Source organism: Vidua chalybeata, chromosome Z (assembly GCF_026979565.1).
Source record: "Vidua chalybeata isolate OUT-0048 chromosome Z, bVidCha1 merged haplotype, whole genome shotgun sequence".
NCBI lineage: Eukaryota > Metazoa > Chordata > Aves > Passeriformes > Viduidae > Vidua > Vidua chalybeata.
In genome coordinates, this window is record NC_071570.1 from 42,475,456 (window position 1) to 42,499,392 (window position 23,937).

At 42.8% G+C, this 23,937-nt stretch overlaps 1 protein-coding gene across 1 annotated transcript in view; it reads right to left on the reverse strand.

Moving 5' to 3' along the window:
* The window catches only part of FAM219A (family with sequence similarity 219 member A), a 76,340-nt gene that overhangs the window by 12,527 nt on the left and 39,876 nt on the right, over positions 1-23,937 (reverse strand). The window contains exon 2 of the mRNA XM_053932522.1: positions 9,008-9,107. Within this exon, the coding sequence (XP_053788497.1) occupies positions 9,008-9,107 (100 nt within the window). The remainder of the gene's footprint in view (positions 1-9,007; positions 9,108-23,937) is intronic.

The following is a 23,937-nucleotide window of genomic DNA, read 5'->3' on the forward strand; positions in this document are numbered from 1 at the left end:
ACCTGTGAAACTTGGAGCTGAGTTGCAGCAAAGGGGCTGCCAGCAGCCCACAGCTCTGAAACACCTGATGTGATTAAACCTTCTTCTCACAGCCAGCTCACAGTTTACTCATGGCAGAAAGCAGTTTAAAACATGAGCTTCAGACTAGTGAGCTAGACAGAACTGCACCATTCCTCCAGAACACATTAACACCTGCTGACTTGGTTGTACTGATTTCACAGCTGTGATCAAAAAAAGAAGGTATGTGGGTTCTGTGGAAAAAGTGGGAATTGCCTTCCATTTAGAGCAGAAGGCAGAAAAAAATCAAAGTTATAGCAAAAAAAAGAGATGGTTTGGGATTTACAGTAGAGTTATCTTAAAGCCCTGTAAAGGATTTATTTTATTGTGTTATAAACAGTGTTACTTTACGAGACAAAGGGTTGGAACATTGACAAAGACTTAGGCTGAATCAATTCAAGCTCCTCTCATGGTAAGTAGCAAGTAGGATAAAGAAAGGCAGAGAGCTAAGGAAAATAAAATTTGGGCAGAGTTCACAGGTGAAAGGGACATGATGAAGAAGGAAGGCAGGATTGACTGAGAAAAATGGCTCAGCTGTGCAGTCTCTAAAAGTGAGGATGTATGATTTCACTGATACAGAAAGTGGGAGGAAGCCTGGAAGAGGAACAGTTTGCAAAGCAGTGTGGAGAGGAGTCTCCTACTAGTAGGAGGCAGACACAAACAGATCACAATTATTACACAGGCTGGAGATGATTATTTGACAAAGACTTGGATCTATCTGCCAAAAATGTAGGTGTTACCCTTCCTTTCCACTTGTAACTGGACCTGGAGAAAGCATATTGTCTATGAGGCATCTTTTCCTACAGGTCAATTTAGAAAGAGGGTTTGGACAGTGCTCAAACACTTTAAAATTTGATCAACAATTCCTACTTTTCCTTTTGGAAGATGTTTCAAAAAGAAGACCACAGCTATTTTGCACAGTACCAGGCTGCAAAGTCTCATTTCCATGAGTGATGCAGAAAAGCATACCCTCAGCACAAGCTATTCAGCCATGATGCAGGCACCACTTAAAGCTTTTTGAATGATAGTTGTATTTAACAACTGGAGAAATGGGATCAGATTGTCCAATTACTGCTGTGACTTTTTTCTTAAATAAAATTCTATCATGGTAAATATATGGCACCTGTAAAAATAAGTTTATTTTCCTTCAGTGTGCCCCGCTTTATAGAGCATGACTGCCAAGTGGAACAAGGGAAGAGTTGTGCCAAAAGACTGAGGTTTGAAAGAAACAGATAGGTGCCAAATGACTTTTTACACATGGCAGAGCAGGAAGGCTGTGGTCTTGCCTGGTGAGGTCACTGCCCTGGTCCTGTCAGGAGTGAAGTGATTGTCAGGGAACACGTAAAACTTCCTCTTAGTCCCAGTCAGGACTCTGAAAGTTCAGAGGCCTTTTTAGTCCTGCTATCTCACTACAGCTTAATTCCCACTCCTAAAGCTTCTCCAAAAAGCAGTGGTGTTGCCTGGTGTAAGAGGCTGAGACGCTGACAACAGCTGAAGCTGCTGAGTTGCTTCTACTAGTCTAGAAAACATGTGCTCAGCACAGGCCCCTACTGCTCCATGTCTTCAACCAGCTCTCCTTCCATGAAGAAATACAGAGTGGTTTCTTCTGTGTTGCCTCCTGTCTTTGGAGGGAATTGCTCCTCCCTAGACCTCTGGACCAAAACTGATGGACATGATGAAATGTGACTGTTGCTGACTGGGCAAAAACTGTCCTTTTTGCTGCTGCAACAAACATTTCTTGTGGCACACCTCCCTACCCACCACATTAGAGCTGGGCCTTGCAGGTGGTGCTTTGGCTGCACCACTGGCTGGGTCTGGAAAAATGGGGCTCTGCTGTGCATAGCTGGATGTAACACTTTCTACTCTGCCTGGAACCAACACTAGGGTCACAGAAGAAGGGTTCCTTGGGTGTACCTCTGCTCCTGCTCGGGTGAGGTCTGCATCCAGGACCACCATGGTACCTTCACCTAACAAGGACTCTACTACTAACAGGACACATTATATGGATGACAACCTTGTCTATTCTGCTCTCCTGCTGTGGCACACCAAGGTTTCTGTGTTTTTATGAATTCTGAGTCTCCAAAGAATCCTTTAATATCTCAGAGCAGCAACATGAAGTTTTCGGGTTGCTATGAACACATCCTCTGTGCATAAAGATAGCAGCTAAAAACCAAGAATTGCAGTGAACTCACTATATCAGGACATGCTCCTTTCCTTTGAGAAGTGTATGTATCTCTATTTCATAGAGCTTGATCAGCTGATGGAGCATTTTAGTCCCCATATTCAATAAGCACACAGTAACCTTTCCCTGTTAAGAGCTGAGAGTGCAGCACAGAGAAGACAAAATGGGAGCCCACACCACTTGAAAATCAGAATAAATTCAATTAACCATCAAGCACAGTTTAAGGCTCATCATTAATAAATCAAACACATTAAATAAATGTATCACCCAACACTATCTGTAGATGCTGTGGTCTGTTCTGGAGCCAATTTACATTAATTATACTGGCCTATACTTGCTTCCCTCAGCTGCTAGGCAGGAATGCATCTACCTTTGGAGACATCAGAAGGAACTATAGAAATAGTAACACCTGGGTAATGCAGAACTGGGAAAAAGTTACACTGTGGTGGAACCTACATTTAAGGACACAGGACTTGGAGAAACCAGAATACTACTGCCCTTTTCTGAGTTGATTTTTTTGAAGATATCAACATTTGAGCAGGCAGCCTTATCATCTCAGCTGCTGTTAATCTTTTTCATATCAGGAACAAGCTGTAAATCACCTTTGGGGACCTCTTTCTTTTAAACCAATTCTTTACATTCTTCACAGGAAACAGGGATGAGAGTAACTTGTACTTGTGTAATGAGACCTCTGAACAGACCACTGTGTGGTGCTGCCTGCTGGAGTTAGGCTTTGCTAGACCAGGTACTTTTTACTGTCATCACTACTTGCTTCTTTTACTGAATTTTTTCTCCTTTCTATCAGAGACTCTCAATAATTTGCTCAATTTGGTTTTCCTCAACCTTCTGAGCTGCTTCTCATATTTGAGGTAATTTGACTGTGGTGGGTCAAACATAGAAGAGAACCTGTAATTTGAAGTTCTGGGCTTCTCCTTCAGGCATAAAACCCCCATTCAGACTCTGGATGCTTGGCCCATTCTCAATACAAAATAACATAATATCTTCAGGATCAGCTCTCTTTCCTAGACTATCACACTGCAGGTAGCATAAAAATATGGACTGGCTAAAGAACAATCAGGTAACACCCCAAAATTATCCACTTACATTACAGCTTCCTTCTTCATGACTTTTTACCCGAAGGAATATTAGCCAAGCAAGGTGTGTGCAACACAAGATGTGAGTGGGTGTGAGTCTGTTGGCTTGTGAGGTGTGTTGGTACCCAGGTATGTGTCATGGGAGAGGTGCACCTACCGTAGAGTATGTGCACTCTGCGTATGGGCAAGGCCAGCGAAGTCCTGGTGCAGTGGCATAACAAATCAAGCAAAATTACAATGATACAAAAAGCCAAGTCATTTGGTGAACCTCATGCCACATCATTCCTATATTCATGTGCTCGTGCTCTGATCCTGGCATTTGCTGACTGGAACCTCCCTTCCCTCTGTCTCACTCCCTCACACATTCCCTCCTGCCTGGATCTCTCTGCTGAAATCCAGTGATTGCTTTGTTCTAGTTTGTCTGAATGGCTTTACTCTTTACCCAAGCCTGTCTCAGGCACCTCTTTCTTTCTGCCCCTCTACTTTTCTTCTAACTAATCTGCAATAATATGCCTGTCAGAACTGGTTTTCTGCCCTTATTTTTGCAGCTCTGTCTGCAGACAGCCCTACTAGCCTTAATGTGATGCAGCTGCTCACTCTCTCATCCTTTCCAAAAAGAGCCTGGAAATATCCTACAGGAAGGATGCTACCATAAATCTGTGTATACCATTTCTCTTATAAATGGAAAGAGTAATAAGAGATGAAAAAATGTTTAAATAAATTCCTCCCAAGCTCCATGAGGCTTCCGAGTGGTGGGCTGCACCAAGAAGAAAATCAATTGCAGTGCTGTATTGCTCCTGCTCTCTGGCTTCCACCCCGCCTTTCCCCCTGCACAGTGCACAGACTGTGTTCAAGGAAATGGGTGCTCCCAGGGGAGCAAAATGGCTTTTTGCACTTAATGTAATGATGTCACTTGAGGTCACCATGCAAATAGTTATGGATATGAAAATCTGCAGTTCTGTCAACAGAGCTGGAACCTGGGAACCTAGCTTAAGAGTTAGAGCCTTTTTATAAAATGTTTCCCTAATTTACCTACAGAGCATCTTCTCAGAAAGAACAGCTGCTGTATCTAATTAGCTTTAATCACCTTGTTACAGAAGAGCAACTGGGAATAGTACAGAACTTGAAATACTGACAAAATTATACACTAATGGCATTGATGTGTCTGGTCTACTTCAACTTCCTCTTTATTATTCTGTTTTCTATATGAAAAGCTTCAGAAGTCACAAGTTTTGGAGAAGACTGGGAAGTGATGATGCAGAAAAGGATCCACAGATGGGAGTAGATACAGAGCCTTTCAGTCTACACAAGATGCTTGCTTGCCGGCTCAATTTGTGACTGCACTTCCCAGTTCGGCATCTCAACCTGAGGCAAGAGTAGTCCTGGAAGGGGATCTCTGAGCACAGCATCCTTATGGGCAGCACTGGGATTGGTTGCTCTGCTGTGTGCTTTGTGGCTCTTCGATGGAGAGCTTTAAGACAAGCTCTGAACACATACCCCATGCCAGGGGAAGGGGCAAAACACCTACACCAATTGAAAGTTCAATCTCAGAAGCCACATGGGGCAGTCTGTTGTTTACTGGGATCAAAGACCTTCTGTAAAGTTTCAGCCAGAAATGCACCAATTTTGTTAAGTTGAACCCTGAGGGTTTTGTAGTTCTGACTGATACTCCTGGTACTATTCCTCCCTGATCACACAGCAATTCAGTATCTGCCATTGCAGCAGGTTGGAAGGCAGAAGAACAACACAGACATGTCATCAGTCACCGTCCCCTGATGGATTATATCCTCAGTTCACTTCAATCTCCACCAAGAAGGGACTCAGTCACAAATTAGTTTTGTCCAAATCAGACACACCAGGGAACATCATTCTCTTTGTCCTTGTGACAGTGTCTTTGCTGCTGTTTAACCCTACCAGTTTTGCTTGGTCTAAGTGAACAGCATTCCAGTAACTTCCTTGAGGTGTGACTCAGTTTCTTTAGCTTAGACATTCAGTTTTCAAATACGTTTATGAACGCTTTGAGTAACCTTCCAAAAACAGTGCCTTATTCCCTATCTAATCCAAGGAGAGGAGGTGCTTACATTTAAGGCCACAAGCACCTTGGAGGCTTGTGGCACTCACCTTGCTGTGAGTGTCTCTGCCTCTCTCCCACATGTTCATCTGCAGAGAGGCATGCAGAACATTTACTGCCAGGCTCCCAGTGTGGTGGATGTGCTGATGAAGATGCCTCTGCCACAACCCCTCATCCCACAGCACTCCAGCTTCCACATTGCCCATTCTGTTTTAACACAAACTAATGTCATGACTGCTAGGAAAGACAGACACGGACTGTCTGGGTAGGGATTTCAGACCAGAGAAGGGAAATTAAGAATGCAAAATAGAAAAGCAGATGGCATAAGCTTCATTAAAATAATATCTGATCTGGGAATGCTATGAGGATCTGTTGCCTTCCAGTGGATGTGGTGCCCTGAGATTTACACTTGGGGATTATTCTGTTCCTCTCTCTCTCCTTATCTCTTCTCTGTTTTCAAAAGCCTTGTAGTATGTGCTCCATCTCAATATGGCTCCTAATAAGGATGTGCTGGAGATATCTCCTAAGCACTAATGTACACCCAGCCCCCAACCCTTGCTGTCAGGAGTCTCCTTATCAATGATGTGAAAGAAAGAAAGAAGCAAGGCTGAGCATTGAAGCTCCAGATAGAAAGACAAAGTGGGAGTGCTAGAAAAGTGAGAAATACATAATTAATGTGGATACAGTATCAATAAAGGTTGAAAATTATGAACTGTGTGAACTTGGAGATCTTATTTCTCCTTGCTGTGAGGTTCTTTTCTTTATGTGGCCCTAGCATCAAGCACCCTAGCATCAACCCATTTATGAACTAGGTGGAACCTTTAGGAAGTCACTAGAAATACAAGACACCTGTGTATCTTGTATCTAACGGACCCCCCCTCAAGCAAACATGTAGTGAAAGGTATTTATTCAGAGGGGAAGAAACAACCAAGGAAAAAAACACTCAAGCAGCAGGATAAATCTGAGTGCAGTATGTGCAGTTTTCATGCTCTTTCTGTCACACTTCAATCACTGCAGCATCTGGAAGCAAAAGTTGTATTCATGCTGGGTTGGTATTTAATTGAGCTCACTTGAACCAAGCTTCCAGCAAGTACACACGACGGATTTACACATGAATCTTCTCAAACTGAGAAATGAACATTTATCAACCTTCCATCACAACATTTGACATTTGAACAATTGATTCTGATTTAACATTAAAAAATGCCACCATCCATATGGAAAACTTGCAATAGGATAAAGCCCTTAGTTGCTACTATCCCCAACAATGGCTTTGCCAGATAAACTATTAAAAATTTATGTACCACCTTAACTTTTTCTAGCCTTGAAGAGATTAAAAATAACCCTGACAAGTTTAATGCAGAAGGGACAAAAAAAATCTAGTCAGAAGAATGGCAGCTAGAGCTGGGAGATGCAGTGATTAAGCTTCAAGAAAATCAAAGAGGCTGGGCAGATTTTAAGAATAAGAGCAGCAGGAGCTGGAGTGGATTAAAGGCATGTTACATTGGCTACAGACAATACTGTCAGTCTCATTTGCCTCAGATAACCTAGAGCTCATCTGGGTATAGTTAAGAGTAGAGTGCTGATCCAAGTGCCACTAGGTATGTGTTCACTTCATTAAAGAGGAACACTGTTTCCACAGAGATCTATCTCCAGAGCAGACTTCTCTCTGGAAAACAAGGCAGGAAGATGCTTGTCAGCCTTGCAGGGCAATTCCTCTTCAGCAGGTAGGTTTCACCCACTATCATCTTCATAAGCATACTGTGGTCAGCACTGAGTTCACCTGGCGGAAGCACCAGCGGGAAAGGAGGTCCTGGCAACAGTGTGTCTCTACTACAAAAACTGATCAAACATTTCCAGTACCTCTCTTTGACTGTTTATGCCATTCACCACTGGCTAAATGAAATAGAATGTTTCCTGTGTGGAAAAGCAGAAGTTCTGGCAGAAAGGCTAATCATTCTGCTCTATCTGATTCCCAGAAGAAAGCACTTAAGTTCTGCAGAAGTGTGACTGTGGCCTGTTTTCATGTATTAGTCCATTTCAATAATAGTAACCTTACAATCAACTGATGTAGTCATTCCCAGTTGATAAATTTCAGCTTACAGAATAGTGGGTTTCTCCTGTCTTATTTTTCTCATTTCTATTATTCCAGTTTTCATGTTTTTTTTTTTCCTATATGCCATTTCTGAGTCTTTATTGAACTTACTCCTTCCAAATATGCTCTACAAAATTTTCTTTGCCAACTCCTGCTTTTTATGTAAAAGTCATTAATGAACATATACACAAAATGACTGTTGGAGAACTCCATTAGTGATGTCCTTTCTGCTTCAACACTATTTGATGTGTATTGACTTCCCAAGTTTCTCATTCTACGAGCTTTATTCATAATACTGAGATTGGCTAAGGATCTACCTCTAATTACTTTTCCATTTAATTTGTATGAATTGTTTACCCTAAATCCAAATCTATTTTCAATGATCTGATCTCCTAGAATGGTCTCATGACATACCAAAGCCAAGTCTAAAAAAGTACCATTTCCTATCACATTAGTGAATCTCAAGAGGACATTTTATTGCCTAGAAAGTCAAGAATATCACAGACTTACCAATAATAGCATCAATTGCTCTCTAACCTGTTTCCTGGTGTTAAATTATCCAGAACAACTACTGCAGTAGTAATTATCTGTCTAGTAACATTAAAGAACTCTCTTGGCAGTGAAAAAGGATCCTGGTGGCATATGGCATGCTGGTAGTAATAATCTTTTACCAAACTATGAATTGTGCTGTCATTAACATACACTGCTGCTCCCTGCCTTTTCCTAAAAAGCAGCCACTGTTTCTGAGTATTCATGACTTGCATAACCACCCTCAATCAGCAGCATCCTCTCAACGTCACTTGTTCTGATGTGAAGGACAGCCAGGGGACTCCTTCCTGCTCCTAGTAAGAAATTTTCCACATTTAGATTTCCATTTTTTTAAGCAAAAAGTACAGTGTTCCTTTGGCTTGTCTGTCATCAGGTTCTTGAAGCTATTCAGGTTTTGGAGGCAGGACGGGCATGTGTGGATTTCTCTTGTAAGTGTTAGCCTTGAAAGGACTAAGTGTCTTGTGGTAACAGAATGATTCTGCTTCCAGAATTAAAAAATATTGCTCAAAAATAGCATCAGTATTTGTGTGGGAATCTTTACAGCCTTAGAAGTCCTTCATCTCACAGTAATGCAGCTCTTTTTTCTGGTAGTGTCTCAACTTCCTGATCCTTTCCCTTTTGTTGCAACTATTCTGTCTTCTTTTTACAGTCCCTCCATATTATCTTCATTCTTTATCTGGCCAAGTTTTGATCTCAGCTTAATAAAAAACCTGTAGGCTTAAAAGAACTATGCCTTGCTTTTAAGGCACTGCTTCCTTTCTTTACCACATCCATGGATACAGGGGCTTTACATGTTTGTAGGTCAGTTCCCTGAATCACAGCAATCACAGTGATAAAACTGCTCTGTGAGCTGCTTGAGCCTTGATGGCATGCTCAGCCACACACACAGAGATCTACATATGATCCTGTCTTTCAGGCCTTGGATTCAGCCTTTTCACTCTCCATCAGCACAGACTCACCTAGTTTCACTTGAAGTGGAGATGGCTTATAGTTCATGGCTACAGTCTCTCCCTCTCTCGTATCACAATCTCTGTCTGAAATAGCTGCAGCTGTTGGATCCTGTTAAGAAAGAACAGAAACAAAACAGAATGGTTTAGGTGATAGTTCTGCAGCTTCTTCTCTGAGTGGTTATTAGGCGACTCCACCCCCTTCACATTCAGAGGGAGCAAAGAACATGCCGGTGTTTTGAACACTGGTACCCAGGGACAAAACACAGAACTTTGGAAACACTTTATGTTAAAAGTACCTCTGGAAATGCCAAATTTCAACATCAGCTTATATTATGGATGATACTGGGAATATAATGTGGATGGTGGGTCACTAGCTCAAATTCAGCCTGGGCTGGCAATAGTCCCAAATAATTTTCACGTGATGACTCCTTGAAGTGTTTTATGAAACATATTTACAGTTTCAGATGAATTCCAAGTAGACCACTCAACTTTAAACTTAAAACTAAAAAGTTTGAGACCAGGTCTGTCTGGAAGTCCAGCTTGGAAGGACTACAGACTACATGGGTAGGAGAATTCAATTTTTGCTCCCTCTTGGGAACTATTTCATGGCTGACAGGAAAGATCTGTCAGCACCATACCTTTCACTGTCACTAAAATTTCCCCCTGAAAAACCAATCTCCCCAAACACATTCTGCTCCTGCCTACTGGCAGTCAACATGTATTGAACTCTATGGTACAGCAGATCAAAGAACTTAAGAGAGAAACAAACTAGCAACTCAGACAGTTCTACTACTGATAAAAATAACTGAAGTCCTTTCACAGCAAACTGCAAACCTGTTGGAACTCTCTCCACTTAGCACCATAGTGAAAATCAAAACTAGCTTTCAAACATGTTCTTACTTGTACCTAGAATATAGAAATTAAATTGAACATGCACATAGATATATGTGTATGTAAATTTGGGTATATCACAGGTAGAGCTGCACAGGCAAAGCAAACATTCAGCATTAGGTCCAATACATGAATAAACTATCACTTGTGAGAAATGCAACAAGGCATTATAAATTAAATACTAGAATACTATTCCAAACTATTGAACTGATATTGTCTCTCTCTCTCAGTTTCTGGAGTTTTATTTTGTACACAATTTCATGTAAAATGCAACTCATCATTTGGCACTGACACAAAGCACAGTCACTGAGTTTCAAAGCAAGATAACATCACTCTTCACTCTCAGTAAAAAAAAAAATCACTTGTTGAGCCACTCAGTGTTCATTAGCACTTTTTAATACACTGTGCTTAGGAGATAAAATGTAATTTTTGAATTTGGCTCTAGCTTGGTGGAAACTGGTTAAATAACACATGTAGACTTATAACATTTTATGAAAATCTTGCTCCTTTGCACTACCCAATAGACTTTCACAGTACTTAAAATGGATGGTGCGTACAAGACCTCACATTCAAGGACAATGTTGAACAAAAGACAATTTCTTCTGCTTTCCTCTAACGCAGTCACTGCTGCAGTTTTCCTCTAATGTAGCAGTTTAGTGACTAGGTAAAAAGCTAAGAGCAGGTTTCAAACCAAAAAACCAGTCTCCAGGAGAACATTTAGGCATAAATAGATCAGTTCATATGGTATCCTTGGAACGTGAATCTGGTCACAAACATGCCCAGATGAAGGGAATAGATCAGAATCCAAGCTGCAGGAAAGAATCATCAGGATGTGGCCTCACACCCTTCAGGGGAAGGGAGAACCCAAGATTTACAGATGTTTGTGGACAGAAGGAATGTCAAAAGCCAGAGGGTTCACAAAATCTTACAAAGTTCTGTTAGTAATTTACACATTTGTCATGGAAATAGGTACATTAGTTCTTAGCCTCCTATTAAACACCTAGGAGTGGGTTTAGGATAGAGGAGGGAGGTGAAAGGGAAGGGTGAAGAAGATGAAGGAAAGAAGGAAGGAAAGAAAGAAGGAGGGACAGAAAGAGGGAAAGAGAGGGAAAGAGAGGGAGGGAGGGAGGGAGTTTGGAAGGATGTTCGGAAGGAAGTTAGGAAGGAAGAAAGAAGTTTGGAAGGAAGGAAGTTAAGAAGTATGGAAGGAAAGAAGGAAGGAAGTTCAGAAGTATGGAAGGAAAGAAGGAAAGAAGTTCATAAGTATGGAAGGGAAGAAGGAAAGAAGTTCGGAAAAGGTTTGGAAGGAAGTTCAGAAGTTCGGAAGGAAGGAAGGGAGGGAGGAAGGGAGGGAGGGAAGAAGGAAGGAAGGCAGTTCGGAAGGAATGGAAGGAAGGCAGGAAGGCAGGAAGGAAGCTGCGGAAGGAAGTTGCGGAAGGAAGGAAGGAAGTTGTGGAAAGAAGTTGCAGAAGTAACTTACGGAAGGAAGGAAGGAAGGAAGAAAGGAAGTTGCAGAAGGAAGGAAGTTGCAAAAGGAAGGAAGTTGCATAAGGAAGGAAAATGCAGAAGGAAGGAAGTTGCAGAAGGAAGTTGCGGAAGGAAGTTGCGGAAGGAAGTTGCGGAAGGCAGTTCGGAAGGAAGGAAGGAAGGCAGGAAGGAAGGCAGTTCGGAAGGCAGTTCGGAAGGAAGGAAGGCAGTTCGGAAGGCAGGCAGGCAGGAAGTTGAGGAAGGAAGGAAGGCAGTTCGGAAGGCAGGCAGGCAGGCAGTTGAGGAAGTTGCGGAAGGAAGGAAGGAAGTTGCGGAAGGAAGGAAGTTGCGGAAGTTGCGGAAGGAAGTTGCGGAAGGAAGTTGCGGAAGGCAGGAAGGCAGGAAGGCAGGAAGGCAGGAAGGCAGGAAGGAAGGAAGGAAGGAAGGAAGTTGCAGAAGGAAGTTGCGGAAGTTGCGGAAGGAAGGAAGATCAGCAGAGCAGTGCTGGTTCCATTGCTGATGCAGATGGTGGGGTGTGGAAGGTCCTGTGGTACACACATATCTGGGCTTTGTAGGGGTACCTTTTTCTAGATGAGTTTCCCTGCACTGCAGGGAAATTTCTCCCTTTCTGTGTAATTTAGTTACCATTGACATGGGTTGGAGGCTTCAGGGTATTTGGTGGTTCCCATATCCTCCCTATAACTGCATACCGAATGGATGCAGTTCTCTCTCTACAGCTCAAATGTCCAGAGAAATGTTTACTTGACTGATTAGCCTTTTGCTTGTGCATGCCTAAGAGCACACTGAGATTCAACACAGGCTTTTGCTGTTAGAATTTACTTGGCAATTTTTTTTCTTTTTCACAAGCCTCCCTACACCAATACACTCAGCTCTGCCCCCAACATCAAAATTTCAGTTACATGGTGTGACTGGTCTCAGGACAGATGATGTAACTTCTCTTTGCTCACTGAGGACAATGCAACGCTCCCAAACAAAAGGCAAGTGCTGAGAAGCGCCTGCAGGAGCTGTAGATGGCTAAAGATATTTAATATATTTAAGGGATTTTGTTTTTGTTCCTAAGGCTTCTGTATGTCTTCATTCCTAAGGAAAATATACATTCAATCAGTGCACTGCATGAACATTTGGCTGGGGCCAGAATTTAATCAAAGTTTTCTCCCCACATGCTCACAGCTTAATTGGGCATGCACAATCACAGCATTTGAACGGTGGGGAGTTTTCTTACTAGATTGTTTGTTTCTATAGGCTCGACACAAAGGATCTTGAAAACTGCCCTCCTGCTAGGAGCAGCCATGTCCTACAGTGAGTGTACCATGTGCCATTTCTGAACATCAGAAATTAGTTCCAGCGAACCTTTGTGGAGCAGGAGTGCTGTGAATCATCAGTATGCAGAAGCACAGAGAGAAGGTGAAAACACTTTAAGCTGAAATCTGTAGTTTAAGGAAGATGGTATGCTTAGCAGGCTTTTTTATTTTTTCTCTTTTAAATCACTTTCCATTTTGCAGTACTTAAGAAAGCATCAGCTCAATAACCTTTTACTCTTATTATCTACCCCTCCCAATAATCCACACCGACTATGGGGCGGGGAATAGCCCCAAATGATGGAGCTGGGTGCTTGGTACAAACTTACCCTGGCAGCACCTGGGAAAACACAGCTTTCTATGCCTTCCTTCACAGTCAACACTTCTGATCCCTTGCAAGCTTAACAAGGCCCCATTTTCCACTCTGCAAATCCTCAGGGACCCCAGTGTATGTGGAAGAGAAAGGGCACACACAATTTCTTTGGTCTTCAGCTGAACCTCGAAAACATATGTGTAACTTGAGAAGCCTTTATCTGCCCCTCCTTCCCATCCTCATATTTACAGCTTTTATGAAAATATTCTCCACTTTGCTGTCTGTGGGAAATTGATCACCAATGCAGCTCTGCTGCTTTTTTTGGAAAAAAGCGGGGGGGCAAAATTGCCCTCATCCTCTAATCTCAAGGAAAGACCCAGTATACAGGGCTTGACCATCACTTCTCTCCATAGTTTACAGGCTTCTATCTGACCACCATCAATTGTATCATTACGAGCCAACTGATCAAGAATATAATCCAGCTAACTTGTCTCTCTGCAGTACCCATCAATGAAGTACTTGCTGTCTTCTGTCCTACTTAAAAGATGCTGGAATTCTCAGTACCAACACATGTATGACAGCTTACAGCGAGTGCTTGCAGCTTAGCAGACATCTGCTTTCTGGAGCTGCCCATGTGGATTGCAAACTGCACACAAATGCTAACAGGAAAGGACAAGTCAAAATGTTTTGTTTCTTTCCTACATCAAACATTAGTCTGAAAAATGGATAGATGTTCTGTGCATGGGGGACTGACTTAGTGAGCAGAAAAACAAGGGAGAAACCACACACCATGAATGCAGGGGGTACATTTGGGTCAACGAGAAATGTCTGTGATTCCAGTTGTCATTCAGACTCTTGGGCTAGAACATTGCTAAAAAATATTTATACCTTCAGTCTGTGCCCTGTGGAACAGAAAGTGCTGCGTTGTTGGCAGATTCCCTCTGCCTCAAGCTCTACCATGCCAGGTATTCCTGAGAAATCTGCCTATAGAAAGCTTCTGGAAAGGGGACTCTGATGTGCACAGATAGGTATGTAAAATCTCACACTGTGTCGGACAGCAGACCTCTGTAGCCTCTACATATCACTACAATATAGACATAAAGTATCTATGAACATAAAGTGCGAAAAAAACCCACCAGGAACAAAAACATTGAAAACCAAGATGTGCGCAGTTTGATGTCTATGCAAGAAACAGCATAAAGGAAAGGCTCAAATTTACAGGGGATCAGATTTATACAGGGGATGAATCCAAGCCCAGTGTATAGACAAACAATGGTCAGTAATAATAGCATGTTTGTCAAGAGAAAGGAAAGAGTCACAGGGTGATGTACAGCAGGAATGGAACCAGAAAGCCTCACAAAAGACTCTCTCATGATTTCTTCCTCAGGCTTCAGCTTAACTGATTTCTTGGGTGGGATTCAGCTCACTTAATGGGCTTCAGTTTTGGAGCCCATTTTTTCAAGGGAGATATAATCCCCACATCAGTCCTATGGATAAAAGCTAGAAGCTACAACCACCGCAGAACACTAGAAGAATGGGATTGCTCAGAGAAGAAAGGGGGAGACTAAGGAAGGATAATATAGCTGTCTGCAGTTACAGAAAGGGCCACCAGGGAGAAAAAGAGGAGTATTTTTTTTCATGTTTCTTATCACGAGAATAAGAAATTATTATCTTAAATTGCAGTAGGATTACAAGGATGTATCACAGAAAAATAGAGAGGCAAGGCTAAGGAGAGATGCATTTGCCTGATGAAGTTGTGGCATTGTTGCTGCAAACCCAGGTTAGAAACTGATGTCACACAGAAAGTCAACAGAGCTGATCTGGTTTTCAGGCTGACTGATCCTGATCTGGTGCAAACTGTGAAGATCCCTGGTGTTTTTGGGTCCCTTTCCTCATCTATCTTAACAAGAACTTCCTTCCATACCAGACTGACTTAGTCAGAACATCAGTCAACCCTGCAAGAGATGTTCTCCAAGTTCCCCTACCCACTGCCAAGGACCATGGCTGACCTCCACCTTCTCTCTGGGAGAGCTGAAGAAAACAATCTTTTTCCTAAGTCTCACATGTTGAAGGAACTTCAGAATCACATGGGGTCCAGAGCAGAAGGCTCCTGGGAAGACATGATTGTCACTTCTCATCAACGTGTGCACTCTGCCAGATCCAGAGCAGTAACTGTTCATCTCAGCATCCCACCCACCCTGTACCAAAGTCAAAATAAATGACATTTTGGCAACACGGTGACTGATGTACTGACAAACATTCTGATAGCTACTGACTCCATTTCAACAAAGCAATAAACAACAACTGTTTACTTTCTATGAGCTCTGCCAATGTACCACTTGCAACATTGCTGTTTTTCTTTTCTGAGCAACTACTGAACAGATCTTGTTTAAAAAATTAGGCCTGCAATATCCACTACAATATCCAGATTTTGAACCTGATTAGTTTATAATTGTAAGACAAATTGGTGTTTGAAAGCATTTTATTTCAGCAACTGAGAAGCCAGCAGTATTAATACTGCTGCAAAATTAAAACCGTTAGTCTTATTAATTAAACTGAACCAGCATGTCACTAAAATGACTTTTTGCTGTGTACACCTGCAGTTGGGATAGTTCAACACACTGACAGCTAGCCAGGAGTTCAGACCAAAGTTTGCTTTGCTTCAAATGGGGGCAGAAGAGAAGTGCCAGTCTCCCTGTGGGTACTGCAGTGCCAGTGCTGAAATGCTCCCTTGGAACCCTGGTCACAAAGGCTCTGTCCAACTGCCAAATCCAGGCTGAACAAAATGCAGCAAACAGAAAGGCATAAGCTGTGGAAAGGGAACAAGATGTTTCAGTGATCTGTTTTCCTAATCAAAAATTACATTTGCAGCACAGAGAAGAAACATTTTTTTTAGATGATGGTGTATGACTAATCCTGGGAGTAGCAGAGGAAGTACCAATGCAGTAACTAGACCAAATATTTTGGGAAAACATTTGAGGGACAAACGAGAAAAATGGGAGTAATTACATGATTTCTGTTAGATTTCCCTCTGAGCACACCAGCAGCACAAGCAGCCCCTGGCTTTCATCATGATAGAGTATATTTCATCATGATAGAGTATATTTAACACCGTATTTCCCTCCAGGCTCTTTTGTACACAATAAGCCATCTCTATTATTACATGCATTTATAAGTTTGGTATCTTGTGCTAGCTTTACATGACTTAAATTAACATTGCAAATTAGAGAAATGCCACACTGCACTCCCCACTGCCTGCAGCACTTACCAAGTGGCATGCAATAGCTATTTAAAACCAGCTATTAACTGAGGTATGTTTTCAGGATGATTCAGTATCAAAATAATTCCTTCCTTGTAAAGGATATATACATGAAGATATTACACCTTTCCTTTTGTGCCTCTGATTACACAGCCACAGTTCTGAGGTGCAACAGGAGTATTCAAGGCGCAAAAGCATCACAGATTCCTTGGTAGCTATTGTAAGAGTCAGTTTAGCAACTGGCATCTGGCCAAACCAGGATTATAAAAAACCCCATACAACTTTACAACTGCTCTTTAAGCCTCAACTCTTGAGGGGAGATACCCTTAAAATGATTAAAAAATTGAGCAATGTGTCAGACCCGAGGTCACCGTGTGTTTGAAGAACAGAGGCATGAACAGGAGCCCAGGCCCTTGGCTCTTATGTTGCAGTTGAGTCCTATGGAAAACTGCACAGCCCCAGTGCAGTCTGCAAGGGACCATGGCAGGTTCTTGTAGTGACTGAATTCGTGCCCATTGGTTATTGTCAAGAGCTTATTTCAGGTCTGTGTCCTATCTTTATTTCTTCAAGAATTTAACAGAGCCTCACAAAGAGGAACAGCCTGTTTGCAAAGAGAGAGCTGTTTTCCACCTCAAATGAAGATTTTCACAGATTCTCCTGCATAGTGGAGGGGAACTGTGCTTCCTTTCTATAGACAACTCTAACACCTAGAGAAACCAGCTGAGGAAGTGCAAGACAAGTAGAGCCATCACTACTGAAATGCCATGATTGTGAGCATATACAGAGTGGTTTATAGATCCCCTCCATGCACAGGTACCCTGCCCCAGCTGTACAGGAAAGACAAAATCAAAGTCTGGCTGAATTAAATACTAGAAATTTTGGTTGGTTCTAGCAGATACTGCAGAAGTGACATATTCTGACAAAAAAAGACCTGGTGCAATACAAATTACACTAGGAGAGCCCTGTTGCTGTGACGTTAGTTCCCACCAATGTCACGAAGACTGGATAATTGCTGCCACAGGCCATTGATTTGATCCAGCATAGCAAACACGATGTTACTGAGCTTTTACAGTCTCTGGCTGTAAGAACAACAGCTGGAAAAGCTGGGATGGCTCCACATCCACACCTTTCAACAGACCAAGGGCTCTATTCAGTGGTTCAAGCTATTACAAGCATAAATCTGGGGTCACCAGTTGGTATGGGTTTTTGTAAGGCAGCTGATTTTTACATGTTCAACTTCTGTACAAGTGTGATGAACGAGGTCTTGCTTTTTGCTTCTGGAATACCCCTGGCACCTTTAATCTAATCCCTCAGATCCTTTTCTGAGCTGTTTGATTGCTTCTTCTGTTCACTCCTTCTCCAAGAATAATTTTTCATCCTGCTTGTCTCCTGCAGCTGGTAAATCTCCCTTCTTCCAGAGAGCAAGGGTGTCTGGCTCTGCAGGCATTCTGACTGTGGTCTCAACCCAGGAAAGAAGACAGGTTGTACACAGGATACAAACAAAGCCCCGAAGAAGCACTGTGGGGCTCCACCACTCTGGAATGGAGGCTCTTCAGGGAAGCAATTATGGCACCAAGCCTGTGAGAGTTCAAGAAGCATGTGGACAACACTCTCAGGCACATGGTGTAACTTCTGGGATTGTCTCGAGTAAATCCAGGAGTATGATCCTTGTGGGTCCCTACCAACTCAGAATGTTCTATGATTCAAAAGATTTATCAGGAACCATAATGGATGCCCACTGGCATTTAAAGCTCTGTAACAAATACAAAAACCACACACTCTTCCAACACAGCCCCAAAGATGTGCAGCTGCCTAGGGCTCATGCACCAAGCACATCTGCTGCACTGAAGACAAGTGGGGATCTCAGTGGTGGACACTAGCTTAGCCTGGACAGAGCAGACACTCTGACACAGGCCATGCTGTTGCTGGGCTCAGAGCTTTCCCAGGACGAAGTCCTGAGAGTTCATTTGTCCATACTGCAAAGGTGGATCCCAGCAATAAAAAATTGCCAATTTCTCTGCACTAGTAGAGACAACAAAGCCACCAAGCTCAGAGTTCAGCAGCCCTTTTCTCTTTAGCACCACACTTTCAACTTGTCCCAGGAGACAGAAAGCTCAACCATCAGATTTCCATATTTATAAGGAGAGAATTTCTCTTTAGCCAAGCTTATGACAGAAATAACCTTGCAAACAGCAGCAGGAGCAGCAGCATGGCAAACACATCTGAGGGGCAGGGATGTGAAAGCCAGGGGAGATCTCACGGTGCTCCCTACCTTGGCATGGCTTTCCAGCCCTGCCTGAGAAATTCTGAGGGCACAAATTATTTCGGCTTCTAAAATAAGAGCTTGCCTGACTCCCGCCCCACACTCCTGTATCTCTGTGACTAATTAGCATCTGGAGGGATAAAGATTCTCTTCTGATAAAGCAATGTTTGGCTCCCCTCTCCCCTGACACATTTGTATTAGAAATATCCTCATTATGTGACTAATCAGGGAAGCTGAGACAAAGGCACAGAAGCTGATTTAAAGGGAAATCACTGATTTTTATAAAAGCAGCTTATAAATTATTCTGTCTCTAAAGGGCAGGGATATTTCCTCCCCTCCCAGTGCTGAAAAAAATGCAAAATTGAGGTTCCTAAAGAAAAAAAAATTCATCTTTATTACGAGAAGTGGTGGCTTTTATCATTACCAGTATTTACTGAGCTTGCTCCCAGTTCCCTTGGTTACTGCAGAGTTGCAGTTAGTGCACTACAAAGGTCCTGGAGAGCCTGCCAGCCTGTGCTGCACACAGGGGCTGGGCTCAGCAAGGTGTCCAACAACTGCAGTGCTGCCTGATACAGTGGATGGCAAGTGACAAGGCTGGTTAGCCGTTTACCACACTGAGTTTAAAATTCAGCAGCACATGAAAAGTCAGCCACATCACCTTGAGACGGTCTGAAGATATTTTAGCTATATCTTCCATGTAGCACAGCAGGCTGAGTGAAGACCAGAGTGTATTGAGGTAATCTGCCCTTGGCAGAAGGTCTCTGAAATAAAGGCAAGCAGAAACCATTTGGCAACAGCAACAGAAGAGCTTTTTAAAGGAATTTGTTTCCCTTGCATGCTCCCTGGAATGGAGCTGGTGTCCATCCAGCTCCAGCTTGTCTCCTTCACCTCCCGTTGATAGCACCAGAAAGAGAAACCAGGCCAGACAGCTTCCATCTTGCTTCTTTCAAGGCAGCCCCTTTATCAGCTGAAATCAAGCCATCTGTCCCCGGCACCCTTTGAGGAGCTGCAGCAGATTGTGGAGCATGGGAGGATGCACTGCATGATGTGGGAACAGGAGGTTGAGGGAGCTCATTGCATGCACAAAAATCCCAACCAGATCCCTGTTTGAGCTGGGAATGGAGATGAAAAGGTGAACACACCATCAGTGCCCCCTGGGACAGGCTCAGGCACATGCACAGACTCTTGGCCTTTATTCAGGTCCCTCTGGGCTGCTGCTCCTTCTGCTGCTAATACATGGATCAGCCCCAAGGCCCTGTGTGGGCCCTCCCAAAGGCTTTGCTGTAAGGCAGACTGCTGTGAGCCATGGCAGGGGTTTGCCTGCTTTGCTTTTTAAGTGTCACTGCTCAAATCTTTGGGTTTAGAGTGTTCTTCCAGATGCCAAGTGTCTATTCTTTGAGGTGAAATTTTGCACTTTGGACATTTCTCTTAGCCTAATTTGAAATATATTCCGCATTTGTATATAGCTCTAAAATAATCACAACTTTTTTCTTTTTCTTTTGTTGAGGTGGGGTGCTGGGAACACATTTGGTCACCTGAGCCCTCCCCTCCAAGTTATATCCCTCTCTGCAGGTACAGCCTGAGGCTGAGGCTGATGAGGGCAGGGGGACTGGCCGGAGGTGAGCAGGGAGGAAAAGCAGGATCTAGCAGTAGGACTAGAGCTGTCTGGAGAAGGTGATGGAAGAAAGAGACTGGATGGATAGCCAGATAGCCAGGAGGGGAAAGAAGAACAGTAGAGTTATGTTCCTAGAAGAATAGGTCCCGGAAGAGAATGAAGAGACACAATAGGGACAGCAAAAGGCACCCATGATTAAAAGCACTGGAAGACACAGCTGTCAGACATCAGTGATATGATGTACCCTCCTAGGCAGTGCTCTGCCAAGGCTCACAGACCTGAAGCACAACATCTGACCATTGCTGTTACTTCTCTAGGTGATCCCAGGCTACCTTTGAGTGAAGCTCCAGAAGCCTTCTGGCAATGAACAGATTTAGGAACCTGACTGCGACCTGAATACAGTTAAGGTTGCTGGCATGTAGCAGTGTGCTCAGACAGAGCCCAGAGACATGCTGGTGATGCTGTGACAGGCCATGTTAGGGTTTTCTTACAGTACATTTTTCTGTTTTAAAGCTGCAGGGAACTGACATTCGAAGAAAATAGCAGGGGTAGTTTTCCAAGCTCTCAAACACAGCTAGTGCAGCCTAATTTGAGCCCCTGCAGCCTATGTGCTACAACACAGCCTGTAATGACATATCCATGTAAACCCTTTCCCTTCGTAGTGAAGCATGGACCTATGCTGGAGATGAATCAGGGTTACACAACGAAAGATCAGAAGCCCAAGTCTGTGGTTTCCTGCAGAAGCTGCAAGTGATGTAGGGAAAAGGGGAGCCCAGTGCAGAGACAGAAAGATGATTTTGTGATTATACAATGCAGAGCTGTCCTAGAGAATTGGGACTTGTATGCTCTTACAAGAAATGTGCCAAGTCTCTAAAAACAGATTTCCCACAAAGGGTCACTAATAAGGTCTCCCTGTTTCGCTGGAACATTGGATCAGAGCCCTGCAGTGTGATATGATGGGTGCTTACAAATGCTACCAAAATTGAGTAGGAGTTGTACTTGCTGCAGGTGAAAATATGTGAATCAGAAGCGGGGGAGTGGGAAAGACTCAGGCAATAGGTATCCTACACTGAAAACCCCAAATAAATTTCTGGCCTTAGTCCATCTGTCTTACCTGTGCTTGATGTCACAAGATCATGAGAGAGACAGGGAAGGTATTTTGAAAAGAGATGGGGCATGTGGTAATTTCTGGCATTTCTAATACACCCCTTCACCTAGCAGCAGGGCTGCAGAGATGAACAAGGACTTTGTGAGGTACTCAGATATCTGTCATGCTAAATGCCACAGACAGTCCATAAAATGTCTTTCTAGGCCATCAGGGGAGTTTTGTTCTTCTCGCTTTTTTTCACCTTGTGTGTGTGTGGCTCTGACATGTCATTCTGTACATTAACTGTTTTTCCAGAATTAGCCTGTTAACGTCTTCATGCTCTTTGCTCAGTTAATTTTCTCACGAACTTACTCTTTTTCCATTATCATTCAAACTACTGCAATTCAGGGAGAGAGACAGTGTTTCAATTATGTCACACATCCCTGGTCAATGTAAAGAGTCATCTCTCTACCAATTTGTCCTTTCCTCTGTCTTGAGAGCCTATTTGCAAGCTTCCCTGCTGGCATCACCCTGCTGCCTGTGCAGCCATCCTCCACCAAAAAATTGGAGAGTGGAAGACCTCGAGAAGTAAGAGCTATTGAAGTAAGGAACTATTATAAGAAATGAGAGCATCAGCCCTAACCACTACCTTGATCTTACCAAACACTTGCCCTCACCCTAAACAAGGTGCATGCCCTGGGATGGCATGGTGCTTGGAGAAGTTCCCTTTCTAGACCTAGTATTTAGAGGCCTGCCAGAGGTGATGAAAAAAGAATGCCTATTCCTTCTCACACTGTTTCTTTCTACTTCGGTATAGACCCCTGCATGCAGTGACCTGAGTCTTGTACCAGTAGATCCACAAGCTATAGGGAAGGATTTGCAACTCAGCCTCTATTGCCCCTCATTCCACTGACTCAGCTTTGGGGACAGTGTCATTCAGACTCACTAAGTCCTTAATACCTTGTGTTTTGAAGCAGGAGTTCAAGTATCTACTAACCCTTTACCTTTTTTTCCCCACCTCCTTGATTGCTTTCTTCCTCACAGCATGCCTCCGATGTGCTGCTTCAAGAAGAAACAATCTCAGTATTTTTACTATTTCTTTCTTTCTTGTTAGAGATGCTCAAACTCTTCCTGATTCTAAAATACTGTTTTTAGGATGGCTGAGCAGAAACACACACTGGCATGTTCCAGGCAACATACTACTGATTTAGGATGACCTCACAGTTTTTTGCCTGCATTTTAATCTCCCTGAACTTTTGTTTGCCTTGATGTCACTATCACCACACTGCACAGCTGGCTTCATTCCTGTTCCCTGCAGTGATGCTAAGTTTTTTTTTCCCTGTGTCTTCTACCTTTCCCTGTGTTTTCTACCTTCCTTTTAATATTCCACAGTGTTTTTGTAGGAAAAGTCTGAATCATTTCCCCCTCTTTTGTATTTGGGAAAACTGAGATCCAGAGAAGTGAAGCTGCTAAACACAAGAGCAGGAGAATTGGCTCCTTCTCCAGGGTTCTGTTCCCTGCAACAAAAGCATCTTCATATAGGCAGTTCTACCGAACATATTAGAGAGCATGCATCAGAAAGCAGTGAGGACCAATATTACACCCCAAAATACACTGCAGGGGAAAAAAAAGTGGTCAGGAGCTGCAGTTCCAGCACTATATTACAGTCCTGAAATATGGTCCCTTCCGGCAAGCATTTTAAATGAAGAGGAAAGTTACATAAATAACCAGTCTCACATGCCAGACTATTCATCAGAATTTTTAAATGTTGGTGTCAGTACACAGTCTTGCATCTTTATCTCATTATCTCCCTTTTCCAGCAAATTGTTTTTCCAGAATCAGCTTGTGAATGTCTTCATGCTCTTCGCTCAGTAATTGTCTCAGGAACTTACCCTCTCCTATTATCATTCAAACCACTGTAACTCACAAAGAGAGCTGACGTTCCAATTATGTCACATGTCCCTGATCAATGTGAAGAGCCACCTTACTACCAATCTGTCACTTCTGACAATTTCTTCTCCTGATGAGTCTCACTCATATAAGGAGCTTGGAACGAAAAAGGGGAAGAGCAACAAGTGATCTTAAAAAGCAAATTAAAAATGTGCATATTTTCTCTTAAGGTACCCTCTCAGTTTTAAGTTTTGAGCTGCGCATGGCATGTACAGTGTCCTGTATATATGTCTCCCCAGGACATGTAGAAAAACAGAGACTAGAGAAAGAAATACTGGAACATAAGAATGGGAATTTCTGGGGCTTCAATTCAGTTTTTAAGCTTACAATAGAATTAATACAAGTGAAAGCATTAGGAAGACCTTTCACTATCACTGAAGCCTTTTAGCTCAATAAGGACAGCTTAGACAACACATTCAGATACAGGAGAGATGGTTCACATAAAATTTCTATAAGAAAGATCCCCTGAGCCTGGTTCTATTTGTGTGTCTTCACAGCTTTCAATTAACACTGCAGGTAGGCACAGAAACGCTTTCAGCTCATTATCCTCTTTTCAAATAGTGGTGGACATATGATTTTTAGCTGAAACAGCCCCTTGTAGATCTTTTAAATTCTATTATCATTAGGAAGACAGGCATCCAAAAGAGATATTGTTTTCCTTTCTAATACTTTTATCTTCTGCAGGCTAGAAGCAGCTTTGTGCATTAATTTAAGGTTTGCAATATCTGTGCTGCTGGAAAAATCTATCTGAAATGTAAATCTTCAGAGCAATGAT